The following is a 17,150-nucleotide window of genomic DNA, read 5'->3' on the forward strand; positions in this document are numbered from 1 at the left end:
CTATCACAACAGATGTCTATAAGAGAAGCCCTGGAGCTGGATCAGGCCAGTAGCCCATCTTCTCCAGCATCCTGTTCTCACTGTGGCCAACCAGATGCCCAGATGCACCAGTTTGCAAATAACTACAAACATTCACATGAAAATGCATCTGCATTCCCGCCCCCCCGTGCAAATCTGCCCAATATATACATTATGGTATGCAGAATTTCCCTAATACCATTTATTCCATACTGCTTAATCAAAACTATCACCACCATTATCTCAAAGCAGTTTGCATAAAACAGGGTAAAATAGACTTAAAAAAATAGTAGGCACCACAAGTTACCAAAATATAGCTAAAATCACAAATATATTGGATTGGATTGATTGCTAGTACTACTCAGAGTAGACCCTTTGAAAATCATGGACGTGACTAACTTCCATGCAGTATATGAGAGTTACTGCCTCCAACCATGGTAGTCTAGCATAACTGTCATGGCTAGTAGCTATCAATAACCTCCATGGATTTATCCAATCATCTTTTAAAGCTATCCAAGTCTTCTGTGAGAATGAGTTCCACAGTATAACTCCGCACTGCATAGAAAAATGATTTCTTTTATTTTCCCTGAATCATCCAGCATTCATCTTCACTGGATGCCCACACATTAAATACATTCATTTGATTGGGTCTACTCAGATTAAACTCACCTGGACACAACCCACAGATAATATAGTGCATGTTTCCTATTTTCACCAATTCTTGCATTTTATGTGCAGTTTCTCCTAATACATGCTGCTTCTTTCTTTAGGGCAAAATTCAGAGAAGTGGGTGCTCATTTTTTTTAGATATATACTGGTACTTTTTCATATATATTTTTATTAAAGAGTTTTCTTGGGTAACAATAGGACATATAGAGTCTCTGTTTTCAAGTCATAGAATCGTTCAAACAAATCAGTCATATTCAGAGTGAGATGTTACTGTTATAGGCAATAATAGGGTTGGGGGAAAACAGAAGTGAGAGCAGAGAAGGGAGGAAAAGGGAAGATAGTAAAGTTTCTTTCTTTTACATAGTATATAAGCAAAAGTTTTGTGTCAGCATCCCATAAACAGATACTTTATTTTTGCTGGTGGATGGAGAGTCCAGGGGGGACCAGGGTGTGGTTGGTTGCAGTGGGGTTTTGTGTTTGTGTGTGTGTGCGCACGCTGTTGGGTCAAGTTAACCATGTTTATTTCTATGCCGTTGTGGGGGATTGGTTATTGTCTTGTTGGCTTGCATATGTAATTAAGGGGAGCCATACTGGGGTGAAGGTGCCCTCCTGTGTTTGTCCCCATGCTAACTTCAATTTGTTAATTAGTTTTTCTAGTAGGGCAGTTTTCCCTTAAGAGTTTGGTACCAGTGATCTGTGTTCACTACCGAGAGATCCCTCCAGTGTCTAGTTATGGCACTTCTAGCAGTTGAAAGTAAGTGGTTTATAGTATGGCTTGGCTATCATTAATCACCACATAACTATCTCTGTTGAAGTTGTACCAAGTCCACCATGTTTCCTCCCCATGGTTATCCCATTGTCTCTGTGGCAAAAGAGAAAACAGGGTTTAACTTCCAGTGCTCTGAAAAGTCTGCTTTCCACACCGAGAGAGTGAGAAATTTTTGAAGGATTCATATGGGGGTTAGTAACCAAGAGCGGAAGAACTGCAATCTTGCCCAAATACCACATAATACTCCTAGGGGTCAGTCTTTAGGACAAAGGCCAGCTAAACCCCCACCGCCTTTCTTCAATTATTTGTGAGACTGTTATAAATTATGACTGAAGCTATCTGTCTGCCAGTTGAAACATACATCTGGAACACAACCCAATTGCTGGCTTAAGAAGAGATGGCAATTCAAAAGCTTAAGCGAAATGAAAAGGATGCTTTAATCGTTTGTACCTGAGAAAGATTCTAAACAGCCAAGAGGTGTTCCAACTGTATTTTGTTTTATTTTTTAATCCTCCATCTCGCTGATGAAAGTGCTGGTTGTAAGGTGAAATTACATAATTACACCACTGTGAGAAAGGAATGCAAGATGAAAAAAACCATCTCATTTGATGGCAACCCAGTTGTTTAATCCCCCTCCATATTTATTTAGGACTACAGCTCCCATTGGGATACGGGTGGCGCTGTGGGTAAAAGCCTCAGTGCCTAGGACTTGCCGATTGAAAGGTCGGCGGTTCGAATCCCCGTGGCGGGGTGTGCTTCCGTTGTTCCGTCCCAGCGCCTGCCAACCTAGCAGTTCAAAAGCACCTCCGGGGGCAAGTAGATAAATAGGGACCGCTTACTAGCGGGAAGGTAAACAGCGTTCCGTGTGCTGCGCTGGCTCGCCAGATTCAGCTTGTCACGCTGGCCACGTGACCCGGAAGTGTCTGCGGACAGCGCTGGCTTCCGGCCTATAGAGTGAGATGAGCGCACAACCCTAGAGTCTGGCAAGACTGGCCCAAACGAGCAGGGGTACCTTTACCTTTTTACAGCTCCCATCAGTCTTAACCGTTGGCTGTGCTGGCCTCCTCTTGTATTATGCCATGTGGCAGGCATGGGCCACTGCAGGCCTGGGGGTCAAATGTGCCCCTCCAGGCCCCTCTAACTGACCGCTGTAATCTGTGTTGGGAGTGAAAGGACAACACATGCAACAGGTTACCTGAACCAGCAGGGAGCAATAGAGAGCAAAGCAACCTTTTCCAGGCTTACAAGAGAAGGAAAAAAACACCCCTTACTATTTCAGTTCTCTTCACCAAACACCATTTTATAAACCTTTATGATATATCCTCTGCCTCTTCCATCCCCCACAAAAAAAACCACCCCTCAAATACTTCCACCTGTTTTACACCCTGATCCTTTAAATTGCCCTTTCCTCTGTTTGTTCTTCCTCCATGATATATTTATTGCATTTTTAGCCCACATTTTCCTCCAAGGGGCTCACAACCATGTGAGGTAGGTTAGGTTGAGAAGCAGTGACTGGTCCAAGGTCACATCATGTAAGCTTCATGAATGAGTGGGGACTTGAACCCTGGTCTCTCAGGTCTCAGTCCAACACTCAAATTACTTTGCCACACTGCCCCCCTCTCTTTGAGATAGCCAGAGACAATGAGGCTGTGCCATGAATGGGAGTAAATGGGTATACTACAGAAAAGTACCAAAGTTTCCTAAGTGCTCAGCCTGTGCTTGGATGTCATGCTCCTTCAGATGGCAGACAGGGAGTCAGACGACAGAGGCCTAATTTATGCAAAAAAATGTATTTATTTTATTTATTTCACAAGATTTGTGTGCCGCTTGGTTGCAATAAAACCTCAAAATGGCTTACAAAAAAAAGTGCAAGGAGAAGCATTCATTCCCGCAAACTCCTCATCAAATGGAAGGTATGATATAGCCCAGAATGAAGTGGTATAGTCCAAACCAGGGTCAGGCTACTTCAGCCGCTGTCTGTGAGCAGTAAAGAGGCTTCCGTTTACTCGTTATCTGCTTTCACAAGGGAGGGCTTGGACATATTTGGAAGGGATGATTATTATTATTTTGTCAAGGTCTGTGATGCCAAGGAATCTGGAGTGAAATCTGGATAATGGAAAGGCATTTGAGATCAAGGCCCTCTGAGAGATGCGGATTTGTGGTGTATTAAAGGATTATTCAAATTTTCTTTATGCAAATGTGACTTTGCAAAAATTTGACAGCTGATGATAAAAAGCCCTGTTTAAGGAAGCTCCACTTGAGAGCTTTAGCACTCCATTATATGGTTTGAGTGGCATGTCTGCCCAAATCCAGTCAGATGGGGCAGAAAAGGAGGAAGAGGAAGTAAGGAGGAAAGCCCACCCTGTTCTGCACACTAGCCAAGTTTTTCAGATCTGGCAGAGACACCCTCATAACAGTGTCCTTAGAGGAGTGGCCATAGCTCAGTGGTTGGAGCATCTGTCTTGCATGCAGTATATCTCAGGTGCATTCTCTGACATCTCCAGGTAAGACTGGAAGAGACTCCTGCCTGAAACTCTGGAGAGCTTCTACCAGTCAGAGTATACAATACTGAGCTAGCTGGACCAAGGTTCTGACCAAGGCAGCTTCTTCCTATGTTCCCGGGAAGGGCTGTAGCTCAGTAGCAAAGCATCTGCCTTGCATGCAGAAGGTCCTAGGTTTAATCCCCAGTGGCGTCTCCTGGTATAGACTCACAGAATCATAGAATTGTGGAGTTGGAAAGGACCCTGAGGGTCATCTAGTCCAACCCTCTCCAATGCAGGGATCTCAAATAAAGCATTCATGACAGGTGTTCATCCAACCTCTGCTTAAAAACCTCCAATGAAGGAGAGTCCACCACTTTCCAAGGGAGTCTGTTCCATTGTGAAACAACTCTTACCATCAGAAAGCAATTCCTGATGTTTAGTTGGAATCTGTAGCTTGAATCCATTGGTTGGGTCCTACTCTCTGGAGCAGGAGAAAACAAGCTTGCTCCATCTTCCACATGACAGCCCTTTAGATAGTTAAAGGTAGGACTGGTGAAGACTCCTGCTGAAACCCTGGAGAGCCACTGGTGGTCATTGTAGACAATACTGAGATAGTGGAGAGAATGGTATTACTCCAGGAAAACTGGTAGGAAATATTGTTAAAGATAAAATAACCAAAAATGTGGAAGAACAAGTCTTGCTGAAGCAGAGCCAGCATGGCTTCTGTGGGGGGTGAGTTCGGTCTCGACAACCTATCAGAGTTGTTTGAGAGTGTCAAGAAGTATATAGCTAAAAATGTTTCAGTTGACATTGTGTACTTGTCAGCAAAAATTCCCAAGTAAGTTAGCAGTCATGAAATAAGAAGAGAGATCCTGTCATTTGTTTTGTGACTAATGCATTTTCCAAACTTTTATTTTCTGGAGTACTGTTGTTTAGTTGTTTAGTCATGTCTGACTCTTCGTGACCCCATGGACCAGAGCACACCAGGCACTCTTGTCTTCCATGGCCTTCCGCAGTTTGGTCAAACTCATGCTGGTAGCTTCGAGAACACTGTTCAACCATCTCGTCCTCTGTTGTCCTCTTCTCCTTGTGCCCTCAATCTTTCCCAACATCAGGGTCTTTTCCAGGGAGTCTTCTCTGGAGCACTACCCTGCCTGTTTTTTGCCTGATTAAAAATAAAGGCACTACTGTGCTTTGCCCTTACACTGAACCACAACGCTGGGAGCAGCAATCTCCAACCCATGCCAATGTGCAGCCATCTTCCTTGCCTCTGGTCCGTGACCAGCGACTCATCCTCTTTCTCTCCCAACTCTTAAGAGTGTGGTCTCCCTTCCCTGGCAATGTGTGGTGTGACTCAGGCTCTCCCTAACTTCATCAGGATCCCCAGTAAATCGGATTAGGAGCATTCAGGTGCAGGACACAGATATCTGGTGGTGAATGTCAGAGGCCCTGGGGCATTGAATGTCCCAAGAGCTGCACGCGGTCCGTCTTTAGAAGAGCAGATGGAAGCCTGTCTCCTTCTCCTGCTCGCTTTGTCTGCTCCACCAATTTAATTTAAAACTGCAATGCCATACATCTATTTGATTGTAGCTCCGAGGGATGTTGCCTGCTCTAATCCCTAATTTAATGCATCAACAACGGGTTTTTAAAAACAACTTGTAAGTCACATTCCCTCCCCCTTTTTGCTGATTTTTAGTTTCCCAAAGGATGTTTTCATTTCTTACTGGTGCAACACACTGAAAGATTTGGCTTTCTCAAGGTTTCTGGAATGAATATCTTGGATAATTTATCACAAGCCGTTACTAGATCAGTCTTCACTGTGTCTAAGGGGGTGCAGGGCAAAACACACTTACAGCTCAGCACACACTAGGAAATGTCTCAAGGTGGACATTGAACTAGAAGAGCATGGGAGGATAAATATCCATATCCATTGATCTTTCCTGCTGGCTTGGAGTTGACCATACAGCCAAAGCAGGGTTGCAATGCTTGGAGTTTAAGCTTAATTACATAGGCATAGATTGGATTGCCCTGTCTGAGTCGTGCATGTTAAGAGTCAGGGGCAGGGGAGGGTCCTGAAAGCAAACAAGCGTACTGCTCTATTCTGCCTCAGTCAGATCACACCTGGAGTACTGTGCCCAGTTCTAGCCACCACGATTAATGAAGGATATTGACAAGCTGGAATATGTGCAGAAGAGGGTGGCCAAGATGATAAAGGGTCTGGAAACTAAGCCTTATGAGGAATGATTGAGGGAATTAGATATGTTTAACCTGGAAAAGAGAGGAGATATTATAGCCATCTTCAAAAATCTAAAAGGCTGTCACAAGCTTGTTTTATCCTGCTCTGGAGGGAAGGACCTGAACCAATGGATTCAAGTTACAAGAAAGGAGATTATGACTCAACATCAGGAAGTACGTTCTGACAGCACCCAACGGGTAGAGCAAAACCTCATATGAATTGTCAGGTCTACGGAGATATTCACTACTGAGGAGAGCAGATGGCTTAAGAAAGAGGAAGCCTTAAGGCAAGGTAAAAGTCAGCACCATGGAGAGATACCAATATATGAGTTCAGCACCATGGATAGCCCTCTTGCAGCTCAGGTCAAGCAGCCCCATTCAGCACCATGGAGAGATACCAAGATGTGACCTCAGGACCATGGACAGCACTTCTGCAGCTAAGTTCAAACATCCAGTTTGGATCTGGACAACTGGCTGAGTTTAATAGCAGGGTTTAGTAGAGATTGACTAGAAGTCCTGCCTCCTGGCCAGTTAAAGGGTTGGTGCCACCTTCTCCAGTTGTTGGCTCCTTTGAGGTCACATATGGTTTTCCAGTTGTGAAGATCTCTCCTCAGGCATTCCTTGAGCCTCCAGGAAGCCTGTGGACTAACCATCAAAGCCTGACAACAGAAGGATCTCCTTGGGGCTCAAGGGAGGGAAACTGGGCCTGGATCCATCACCTCCCTGGACCTGAAGTTGCTGCGTGAATTCACCTCCTGGGAGCCCTGGACCACTGCCCAGCCAAAAATTAATTTTGCCTCGACCCTTCAAGTAGGAAATGTTATTACTAAGAGAGAGAGGCCATGCCGGTTACAATTAAACAGGGCAGAGAAAGGAAGAATATCCAGCTGCCTATCCCAGAACTTCCTCCAAGATTAAACAGTTGCTCCCGATGCTTTTAAAGTATTGAATGACACAAAGAGACCTTGTGGGAGTCACTGACATGAGGCTGAGGGTCATTAAGAGAAACCTTAATATGGAAATACAGCCTGTTCCATGCTGCCTCTTACGACAAAAGCCAGTTTGAGGGGCAGAGAGCCCCCATAGTTCTTGCTCTATTGGCAACCTCTTGTGTGCGCACTTGGAACCCTGTTGAGAGACCCTTCATTGTGCTTACCTCTTCTCTGGGGCTAGCAATTAACACTCACAGAACCACTGACATGAAAAGCCCTGCATGGCTGTAAGTAACGCTCCTGCTTTGATCCTAATCGTTCCTCTGGTTCCTTTGAATGCCATTCTGTTGCAAAAGAGACTTTGTTTTTCTGTTTTGTTTTCTTTGAATTGTAACAGGTGTCGCCCACAGCACCAGGCGCTTTGGGACATCTTGTGATGCCAGGCTTGCTTTGGAGACAAAAGGGGGAGTAATCATGGGGACTGGGAGAAGGATCAGAGGAAAACAGACCCCCAGAAGTCAGGCCCACTCTTTCCCCATGTTTCCAGGATCACCATATCAGAAGAGTTTAGACGGGAATGATGTCTATGTAAAAAATAATGAGTCAAACTCTAGAGCAGGGCTGGGCAAGGGGCTGCTTGCTTAGCCTGGGGGTCCAATTCCCTTCTGGGTGATATTCCAGGAGCTACTTGCAAGTGAGGGGTGGGGCCAGAAGCAAAAGTGGGTGGAGCAAGAGAGGTTTAACCCTTGTACAGTAGGCTGGTTTGTAACACTCTCACACCCACCCCTGGGCCTGAGGTTCCCTGCTCCTGATCTAGAGAAATAATCAGGGGGTCTCCAGAAAAGGCCAAACCCATCAGAAGAATCCCTTAATGCATCTTGAAAGAAGCCCCATTGAACACAATAGGACATGTCTACTAGGTATGCTGACTGTGCTTCCACTGATGGAGGTAGAAATGCTTCTGAAAACCAAATGCTGGAGGCCACAAGAGGAGAGAGAGGTCTTGGGCTTGGTCCTGCTTGTAAGCTTCCCATGGAGACATCTGGGTAGCCACTGTGAGAAGAGGATGCTGGACGAGATGGGCTATTGGCCTGATCTAGCAAGACTCGTAGTATGTTCTCCCTCTACTGCTGAAGGCAGTAATGCTTCTGAATTCCAGTTGCTGGGGATTGCAGAAGAAGATGATGCTCTTGTGTTAAGGTCTTCCTTGCAGGATTCCCTCAGACATCTGAACAGTCACTGAGAGAACAGGATGCTGGACCAGAAGGGCCAATGGTCTGATTCAGCAGGCCCTTCTTATGTGACATCCTTCTGATTAAATCTGCATTGTCTTGCTTTGTACAACCATCTCCCCTTGGCCCAAGCAAGCAATATTTGTGGGGAGTGTCTGCCTTTCAAGTACATGTCCGAAGCAGCTATGCAAAACAGCTTGCAAAAAGTTGTCTGTTAGGAGGAAAGCACACTAAAATGCAGAGAAATCTCCATAAGGATTTCTTTTGTTTGTTTGTTTGTTTGTTTTTGAAGCAAACTGGGGGCAGGGTGAGAAACAGAGGAAAACTGAACAGACAGATTTATCCAACCTTATTCTCAGGGAAGTGTGTGCAAGACAGCAAACTTTAGGGAACGCCAGGTGCAGGCAGCCAGGGAGATCGTGGCCTGATTAGAACACTTCTTATTTAGGACAGAACTGTGACAACATGGAGCAATGGAGAGCAGGAGAACAGGAATGGAAATGGCATCACCCACCTATTGAAAGTGCTGCATCATAAACATCCATCCAAGCCGAAAGGCCAGTCTCCCCACTCGGTGACCTCTTCTCAGATGCTAAGGTCACTGCTGGCTTCTGGGAAAATCCAATTGCTCACTTGTCACACACAGATGAGAAGCAGCAGCTCCTACAAAGGAGAGAATGTTTTCTTGAAATGCAACTGGGAGGAAGAGGAAGTTAGAAAGGAAGCTTTCGATATTGTCATTAATGCAGCTCTTTATCCAAAATGATGAAAACTGAGAGGCATCTCCAAATCAGGCTGGAAGAGACACCCTGTCTATGAAACCATGGAGAGATGCTGCCAGTCAGTGTATGCAGTACTGAGCTAGATAGACTTCAGTGGACTGGCTCCATATGAGGCAGCTTGCCATGTTCTTATTTAATTCAGTTCTTTATTCAGAACCACGAGGACTAGAATCTTACTTTATTTTGAGGGGAAAGGATACAGTTCATTAGTGGAGCACACGTTTTGCATTCAGAAAGTCCCAGGTTTGGACCTTGGCAGCATTTCCAGGTAGGACTGAAGAAAAACTCTCCATCTGAAATCCTGAGAGCTATTGTCAGGGAGGACAATAGGCAGCTTCCTATGTGAAGAAATGAAGAGTGCTGTCCTTTGCATTTTAAGCCTAGGCTAAATGATGGAGCTCAAAGTGAGTTTGCCACACACACACAAGCACTGAGATGCTTTTCACTGATTTTCCTAGACAACAACCTCCAATGTTTGCTGGTGGAGGGAAGGAGAGAAAGAGATCAGATCCATGAGTCTCATGCACCTACACTGTTTCTCATACTTCCAGCAACTCTGTATTGCCCTACACACACACACACACACACACACACACACACACACACACACCATAGACCAGACCAGACCACAAAGAATGCACTTGTCTTTGGGTATCGGATCTCCAGGAGTTGACGGAAGGGCTTCCTTTTGCTGCCATTGCATTTCTGATGCATCTGGCTGAATGAGCCTGTAAGGGAATCTGGCACAGAAAACCAAGTAAGAGCCAAAGTCAGCATCAGGTCAGAAATGGAAAGAAATCCTATTCACACTTAAGGGGGGGGGCATACTATAATTCGCTTTTCAAAACAATGGGTTGTGTGCACTAGTGCTACTCAGAGTAGAGCCACTGAAAATAATGGACAGAGCTAACTTGGGCCTGTACATTTCATTGGGGCTACTCTCCATGGAACTTCACTGGATACATCCCAGTTTGGAAAATGAAACACAGCCATCCTTTGAAATGTGCACTTCTCTGAATTTTGCAATGCGATTCCGTGGCCCCAAATGTATATACTAAAGTTTGCATAAAAATGCAGACGTTAGTGAAAATAGCATGCAAGGATCAATGCTGGTCTTTGATTGTAACAGTAAAGAGTTGATTTGAGCACGGAAAAATGCATCATTATAGGAAATGGCCTTGCAAAAATGTGTTTCTTAGGCAACATTGCCTACATAACATTTATATTAGGAGAAATTCACACCTGAATGCTAATGATTATTTTTAAAAAATGAAAATTGCAAACTGACATGGAAATGTGAAGATATGAATGTAAGACTGGAAAAATCAGAAAAGGGGAGAAAGCCCCAAACTGACAGATTCGCCCACCTCAAGTACTGGAAATCATGGATTACATCTGTCCAGTGGCAGAGAGAAGGAGATTTTGACAGGTATGCTTTTTCTAACTGCTATGAGGTGACAAGATACTGTAATCCTCTCTTTTCTGAAACCCCAAGTCACCTTGAGAATATTTTTAGACCTGTAACAAATGAAACAACAACCCTGGTATGTCATCTTTTGGGGAACGAGGGTTGCTTTGGAGGAACACTTGCTCCAATTTGGAAGAAGGAGAAGTGAAGCTTAGACCATGGATGCAGAGTTTGCCGGTTAAGCTTCTCTTTCTGAGCAGCGTTAGCAGGGCTCCCCCCCCCCTTAAAAAAAATAAAAGAGGAGATAAAATCCATCCAGTCTACTTCAATTGCCTCTGATAATGTCCATGGAGAATTAAAGCCAATTAAGGCAAGGGGGAAATGGAAAGCGACAAAGCCTTTGGCCCAGGAAAGGAGGAGGGGTGGTGGACACAAGGAGAGGGTCAATGCCACAATCCAATTTCCCAACCACTAAATGCAATTAAGTGGGAATTACTTACCCTATTTGCCTAGGAGGGCCAGCCTATAAATCGAAATGACCCAATCACTTTTTTTCTATTTGAGGATGCAAACCGCAAGGATGAAGCAGAAGCCGAGACCCTCCTGCCTGACTCTCAAGCTCCGGGAAGTGGCCTCCATGTATTTCACAGGGGTGGCCATCTTCCTGGTCATCTTGGTGGTTGCTCTGCAGGGCACAGATCCGAGGGAGAGTGGCTTCCTCTACAGGGTGTCCCTGGACCCTCAAGGCCTCCTGGAGCTCTCATGGAACATCAGCTACCCCCTGCAGGAGGTGTATTTCCAGATCCTGGTCAAGGAGCTCAAATATGGGATCCTTTTCGGCATGTCCGACCGAGGAGGCTTTCAGAACGCTGATCTGGCTGTCCTCTGGAGTGATGGGCGCCAGTCCTATTTCGCAGTAAGTCTGTTGCTAGGCTTCGTCCTGCATTTGGGCTTGGGACCATGAAGACTTTTCCCTTCTGCTTTGGGAAATGAGGTTTAACATGAGTCTGGGTTAGGGGATCGAGGGAAGCACTTTCTCTGCATGCAGAAGGTTCAGTCCCAGAAATACCCCTGCCGAAAACCCTGGAGAGCCACTGCCAATCAAGTGTAGACAATACTGAGTTAGATGGACCAGTGGTTTGACTTGGTATAATACATCTTCCCATGTTCTCATTTAACTCAACCTATGCAGATACATGAGGACTGGGATCTTACTTTCATTTTTAGATGAAATAGCTCAGTGGTCAACCATCTGCTCTGCATGCAGAATGTCCCCGGTTCAATCCCTAATGGGAGCCTGAAACCTCGGCGAGCTGCTGCTGGTCCGTCTGAGCAATATTGAGCTAGATGGATCATCAGCCTGACTTGATAAAAGATGTTTTCTCATGTTCATATTTCTTTGAGCATAGTATCTTGTGTTCATTGACCTTTCCCCACTATCAGTTAATGAGCAGATCATTTGTATTCAAAAAATTGCACTGTGGGAAAGAAAATTTCAGTGAAATCTGCAAGGTGGGGAGTTCTGGGTTTTTACCATGCTTACTTTATTCCAGCTGAATCCCCGAGGAAGATGTTTCAGAAAAGAGCATTCATTGCTTGGTTTTCCATGCCTGCTCAGCACTTTTTGTTTAAGCAATCCTCCTCAAACATGTACTTTTATTATGCACATCTGTTTTGAAAATCTGTTTTCACTATATGCTGCGAATTTTGTTACTCTTCCTTGCTTTAAAAACCTGTCCTAATGGCTACTGGAAGGTGATAGACTCCCTTCATTGGAGGATTTTAAGTAGAGGTCAGATGGCCACCCATCAGGGATTCTTTAGCTGTGATTCCTGTGTTGCAGCATGACCCTTGAGGTGCCTTCCAGCTGTACAATTCTATGGTTCCATTGTTCTTTTTTCAGTGAATACTTTATACCCTTTTATGTTGACTGTTTAGATATTATTTATTTTTTAAGGCTTTTTATAAATCTTGCCAAATACATAGAGGCAACTCCTCCCTCATAGGCTTTTTTTCAGATCAAGAAGCACAGAAAGGCAGGGAGGTGGTAGAAAGCCGGAGAAAGATTTACAGGAAAGAATAGGCACACACTCCATTCTTACAGTGATGCCAAAAGCTCAAAACCCCTGTGGTGAAGGTGCTTGCAAAGATGAACCCTGCAGCCTGCAGGATTGAATCCACTCACCAACTGGGAGGCAGAGGGTCTGTTTTTGCTGTGATCTCCTTCCTGACCAATGTCAGCGCCTGAAAGCCTCAGATCACTCTGGACAGCCTGACCAAGCATGATCCAGGGTGGTCTTCTTGACGTGTGCCAAGATCCTATTGAATTGGCCTGATTCAGTTCAGGAGTTGGCTGGATCCATTGGTGGCTGGAGCCCATTTGGGCAGAGCCAAAGACAGGCAGAGTCACATGATGCCTCCACTGGTAGCACAGAAGGTAGTAGGTGGTCCCAGACAGGGAGAACCACACCATGATTGGTTGTAAGTCAGACAACAGGCATGTGGGGGCTAGGTGTGGGCAGGTTGCTGGGGCAGGTTGCAGCACCCTACCAGCCCCAGAGTATGTCACAGAGCAAGCCTGTTAGTAAATCACACAGTTCAAAGTTGGCATTAACGCTTTACTAGCAAAAACATGTTCTTTATGGACTTGGCTGTCAGGTCTAATGAGCACAGCAGCTCATTCCCTGTACGTCTTATTCCAGGTCCCTGCCTCCCCACAGCCGTCTATGGTTCCTCTTCTCCAGAGCTTATTCCAAGCAATCAGAGACTGTGCCTATGTGCTCCACCCATTTTATGTCTCTTCTGGTTCTGGGAGTCAGGTGGGGTAGCTTGTTGCAGCAGGAGGGGGACACACCCATGACTTTTCACCAGCCTGACTCCTCTCTGCCTCTTGGCTTCCCTACTTCCACTCACCTGCTTCAGCTTCTGCCTCTGATTCTGGACTTCTCTCTGCTACAGACTCTGCCAGCTCACTACGTCCTGTTACCTCTTCAGCTTCTGACACCTCCTCTTCTCTATCTTTTCCCTCTTCTCCCTCTGACCACTCATCATTTTCCACCTCCACTCCCAGGGCTCTGAGCCTTCTTTCCTTGGTGGCACTCCAGCTCTTCCTCCCACCATTCCTCTGCGTCCAGTCAGTCCATGACAGGGTACCAGCCTCCACAGCCCTGTTCTAAAGAAATCTTAAGAATGACTGGAGGACAAGGGGGAAAAACTGAAGCCTCTTTCAAAGCAAGAGAAAACTCTTAAGAATCTGGAAGACAGATTTGGGCACAACTGTCTGTCATATATGATCTGTTGTGGGATGTTCCCCCCCCCCCTTACCTGCAGGATGCCTGGAGCGATCAGGATGAGCGACTCCACATGGATCCTCAGCAGAACTACAGACTTATCAGTGCTCACCAAACGGCTGAGGGCCTCTCCCTGCTCTTTAAAAGGGCTTTCAGCACATGTGACCCCAAGGACTATCTCATTGAGGTAAAAAACTCTTCGCCTCCTGGGGTGGGCTTAAGATTTATTGAGCACCATTAGAATAGTTGCTGAGAGTACTGTTGAGAAGAAAACAGTCCTCCCACAATATTAAGCACCAAGGGAAAGCTGCACATCAGTTCGAAAAGTTGTAATTTTTCCCAATTGCATGTCATTTTTTCAATCTAGGCTGATGCCAAACATACAAATATACCACTTGAGGCAGCTATAATCTGCTCTGTAAGCATCTTCTGGAAATGTATTTATTCTTCCTTTATTTTCTAAAAAGTTATATACAACTGTGTCATAAAAATATGGCAGAGAAGCTGCAGCAGCAGAACCATAAAACCCTACAAAAACAACAACAAAAAAGTTCAAACGGGCATCAATGAACTATTGTGGAAGGGTGTGTTCTTAACTGCATGGATAGGTCTTGCGGAACAGAAATGTTTTCAGCAACTGTTTAAATGTTTAGCATAGAAGATGCCTACTGAATTGTTATTAGTAGAGACTGGGCTGATGACACTAAATGCTCAGTTTCTCATTGTTCTCAGATGCGTCATGCCAATCTAGGGAACAACCAACAATGTTCCTGCAAATGATCTCAGAGATTAAAGTGTTCAGGACAGGGTGCCAACTTGAATAGAATATTGTGGGGGCCCAGATAAGCCCCACCCCACATAACTGATCACATGATGCAGTGCACACACATCATTTGAATGGGAATGCCCATCAGTTTTGTGGGAGCTGGCCCCCTCAAATATTTTATAGTGGAGGCAGAAGCCCCCATGGCCACTAGGAGCTAGCTCCTTGTTCCGGAGGTCCCTGAGGTACCCCAGATCTAAGCTGCTCAGGGCTTTATAAATTCATACAAGAATCTTGAACCTGGCTCTGTGGTAGATGGGCAGCCAGCGCTGCTGTTTTAACAATAGCGTCACGTGTTGTTGACCAAATGCCTCCATCAGCAGTCTAGCTCCAGCATTCTGCACCAGCTGGCGCTTCTGACCCAGTTCCCAAGGGCAGTTGCTCTGCTGCTCAGCTCTGGTCCTTCCTGATGCATGTGCCTTCTGTCTTCCCTTCCAGGATGGCACTGTACATCTTATCTATGGGATCCTGGAGAAACCGGTTCCCTCCCTCCAAGCCATCAATGTCTCTGCCCTCCTCTGGAAAGGCCTGCAACGTGTCCAGCTACTGAAACCCATCATCAGGATCCCACCCCTGCCTGGTGACCTAAAGACCATGGAAATAAGAGCTGTTGATGTGGAGATCCCCAGCCAGGAGACAACTTACTGGTGCTTCATCCAGGAGCTCCCAGAGGACTTCCCAAAGCATCACATCGTCATGGTGGGTGGAAGAAAGTACAGCATCTTTCTCCCAACTTCATAGATTTTGACTCCTTTTCTTTCATTTCCCTCCAATCCTTTTACCTTTTTAATATCTATAACAGGGGTCATGAAAAAGGGATGTCATTTTTTCTCTGTGGCAACCTCCAGGAGTCAATGGTAGGTGGAATTACAGGTTAATAGAGGTGTAAGAGGCCAGGGTGCGCTGTGTGTGTGTGTGTGTGTGTGTGTGTGTGTGAGAGAGAGAGAGAGAGAGAGAGGGAGAGGGAGGGAGGGAGGGAGAGAGAGAGGGAGGGAGAGAGAGAGAGACCCATTACTATTTCTGCAGTAGGGTCCCTGTCTCTAGGATCATAGCACCACCCAAAGGGGAGCCTTTTAGCCACTGAGAAGGAATGTTTCTCATCCTTTGCATCAATTGGAGACCATCAGAATGAAGGAAGGTTGAGTCAGCCACAAACTATGGTCTCCTAGGCGCCCTCTGAAGAAAGTGCATGGGAAGAACTTTGAGGAGTTGTTCTGTACACTCCAAAGCTAAACACTTAGGAGTACTTGAAAGATGATTTGAGGAGTTCTGTTAGGTGTCATGGAACTTTAAGGAAAACCCCACTTAAGAATGCTGTACAGTGATACCTCAGGTTACAGACACTTCAGGTTACAGACTCTGCTAACCCAGAAATAGTACCTTGGGTTAAGAACTTTGCTTCAGGATGAGAACAGAAATCGCATGGCGGCAGCGGGAGGCCCATTAGCTAAAGTGGTACCTTAGGTTAAGAACAGTTTCAGGTTACGAACGGACCTCAGGAACGAATTAAGTTCTTAACCCGAGGTACCACTGTATATTGGAGTACTCCAAATTATTTGCCTGTGTTGTACCTGCACAGAAAATAGTAGAACCAGTCAAAAGGCAACACACACACATCTGCACTGATTGTTGGAATGCATTTCTAATTATTATTAGTGTATGGATTATTCTGAAATCTTAGAAGGTTGCATAATCTTAGAAGGGGGCATGGTTATGATGGGTGGTGGTGTCTGTGACTATCTTGAATGAATTTGTCACTATGCTGCTGGAGGCAATGGGGGGGGGCAATGGTTGGGGCTCATTTCTTTGTAGAGGCAAGCTCTCAGTGATTCCATCTGTCCAAGCCAGAGGTTTCTGCATATGCCTCTATACCTTTCTCCATGCAGAAAAGCAAGAGACATCTTCACAGCTCAATTGCATCTTCTACACTGACAAAAGCACTTGTGGAAGAGACCAGAGAGGGCTGGTAAGAGTATGCCCTGGATAGCAGCTCTGAGGGTCAGATCCAGGGCTGACTCGGTGTAAGCTCAGATCCCCAGCTCAGTCCAGATCTCCACCCCAAAGTGGCCTGGCTTTGTCCGAATCCAGTGCACAGCTCCAATTAAGAGGAGGGTAGGCCTGAAGAAAAGGGACGCGGGTGGCGCTGTGGATTAAACCACAGAGCCTAGGACTTGCCGATCAGAAGGTCGGCGGTTCAAATCCCCACAATGGGGTGAGCTCCCATTGCTCGGTCCCTGCTCCTGCCAACCTAGCAGTTCCAAAGCACATCAAAGTGCAAGTAGATAAATAGGTACCGCTCCGGTGGGAAGGTAAACAGCGTTTCCGTGCACAGCTCTGGTTCGCCAGAAGTGGCTTAGTCATGCTGGCCACATGACTCGGAAGCTGTATGCCGGCTCCCTCGGCCAATAAAGCAAGATGAGCACTGCTACCCCAGAGTCGGCCACGACTGGACCTAATGGTCAGGGGTCCCTTTACCTTTACCTTCAGGCCCGAAGAATTCCATCTCCAC

At 45.7% G+C, this 17,150-nt stretch overlaps 1 protein-coding gene across 3 annotated transcripts in view; it reads left to right on the top strand.

The window, feature by feature from the left end:
- The window catches only part of DBH (dopamine beta-hydroxylase), a 35,136-nt gene that overhangs the window by 1,661 nt on the left and 16,325 nt on the right, over nucleotides 1–17,150 (top strand). For 2 of the 3 annotated variants that reach the window (XM_081897834.1, XM_081897833.1), the window contains exons 2-4: nucleotides 11,093–11,444; nucleotides 13,859–14,005; nucleotides 15,080–15,340. In XM_081897834.1, coding sequence (XP_081753960.1) covers nucleotides 11,094–11,444; nucleotides 13,859–14,005; nucleotides 15,080–15,340 — 759 coding nt within the window. In that variant the 5' untranslated portion in view covers nucleotide 11,093. Of the gene's footprint in view, nucleotides 1–11,048; nucleotides 11,445–13,858; nucleotides 14,006–15,079; nucleotides 15,341–17,150 lie in introns of those variants that run through there. The other variant, XM_081897832.1, reaches the window with a different exon arrangement.

This window comes from Podarcis melisellensis (genome assembly GCF_964234715.1).
Source record: "Podarcis melisellensis genome assembly, chromosome: Z".
NCBI lineage: Eukaryota > Metazoa > Chordata > Lepidosauria > Squamata > Lacertidae > Podarcis > Podarcis melisellensis.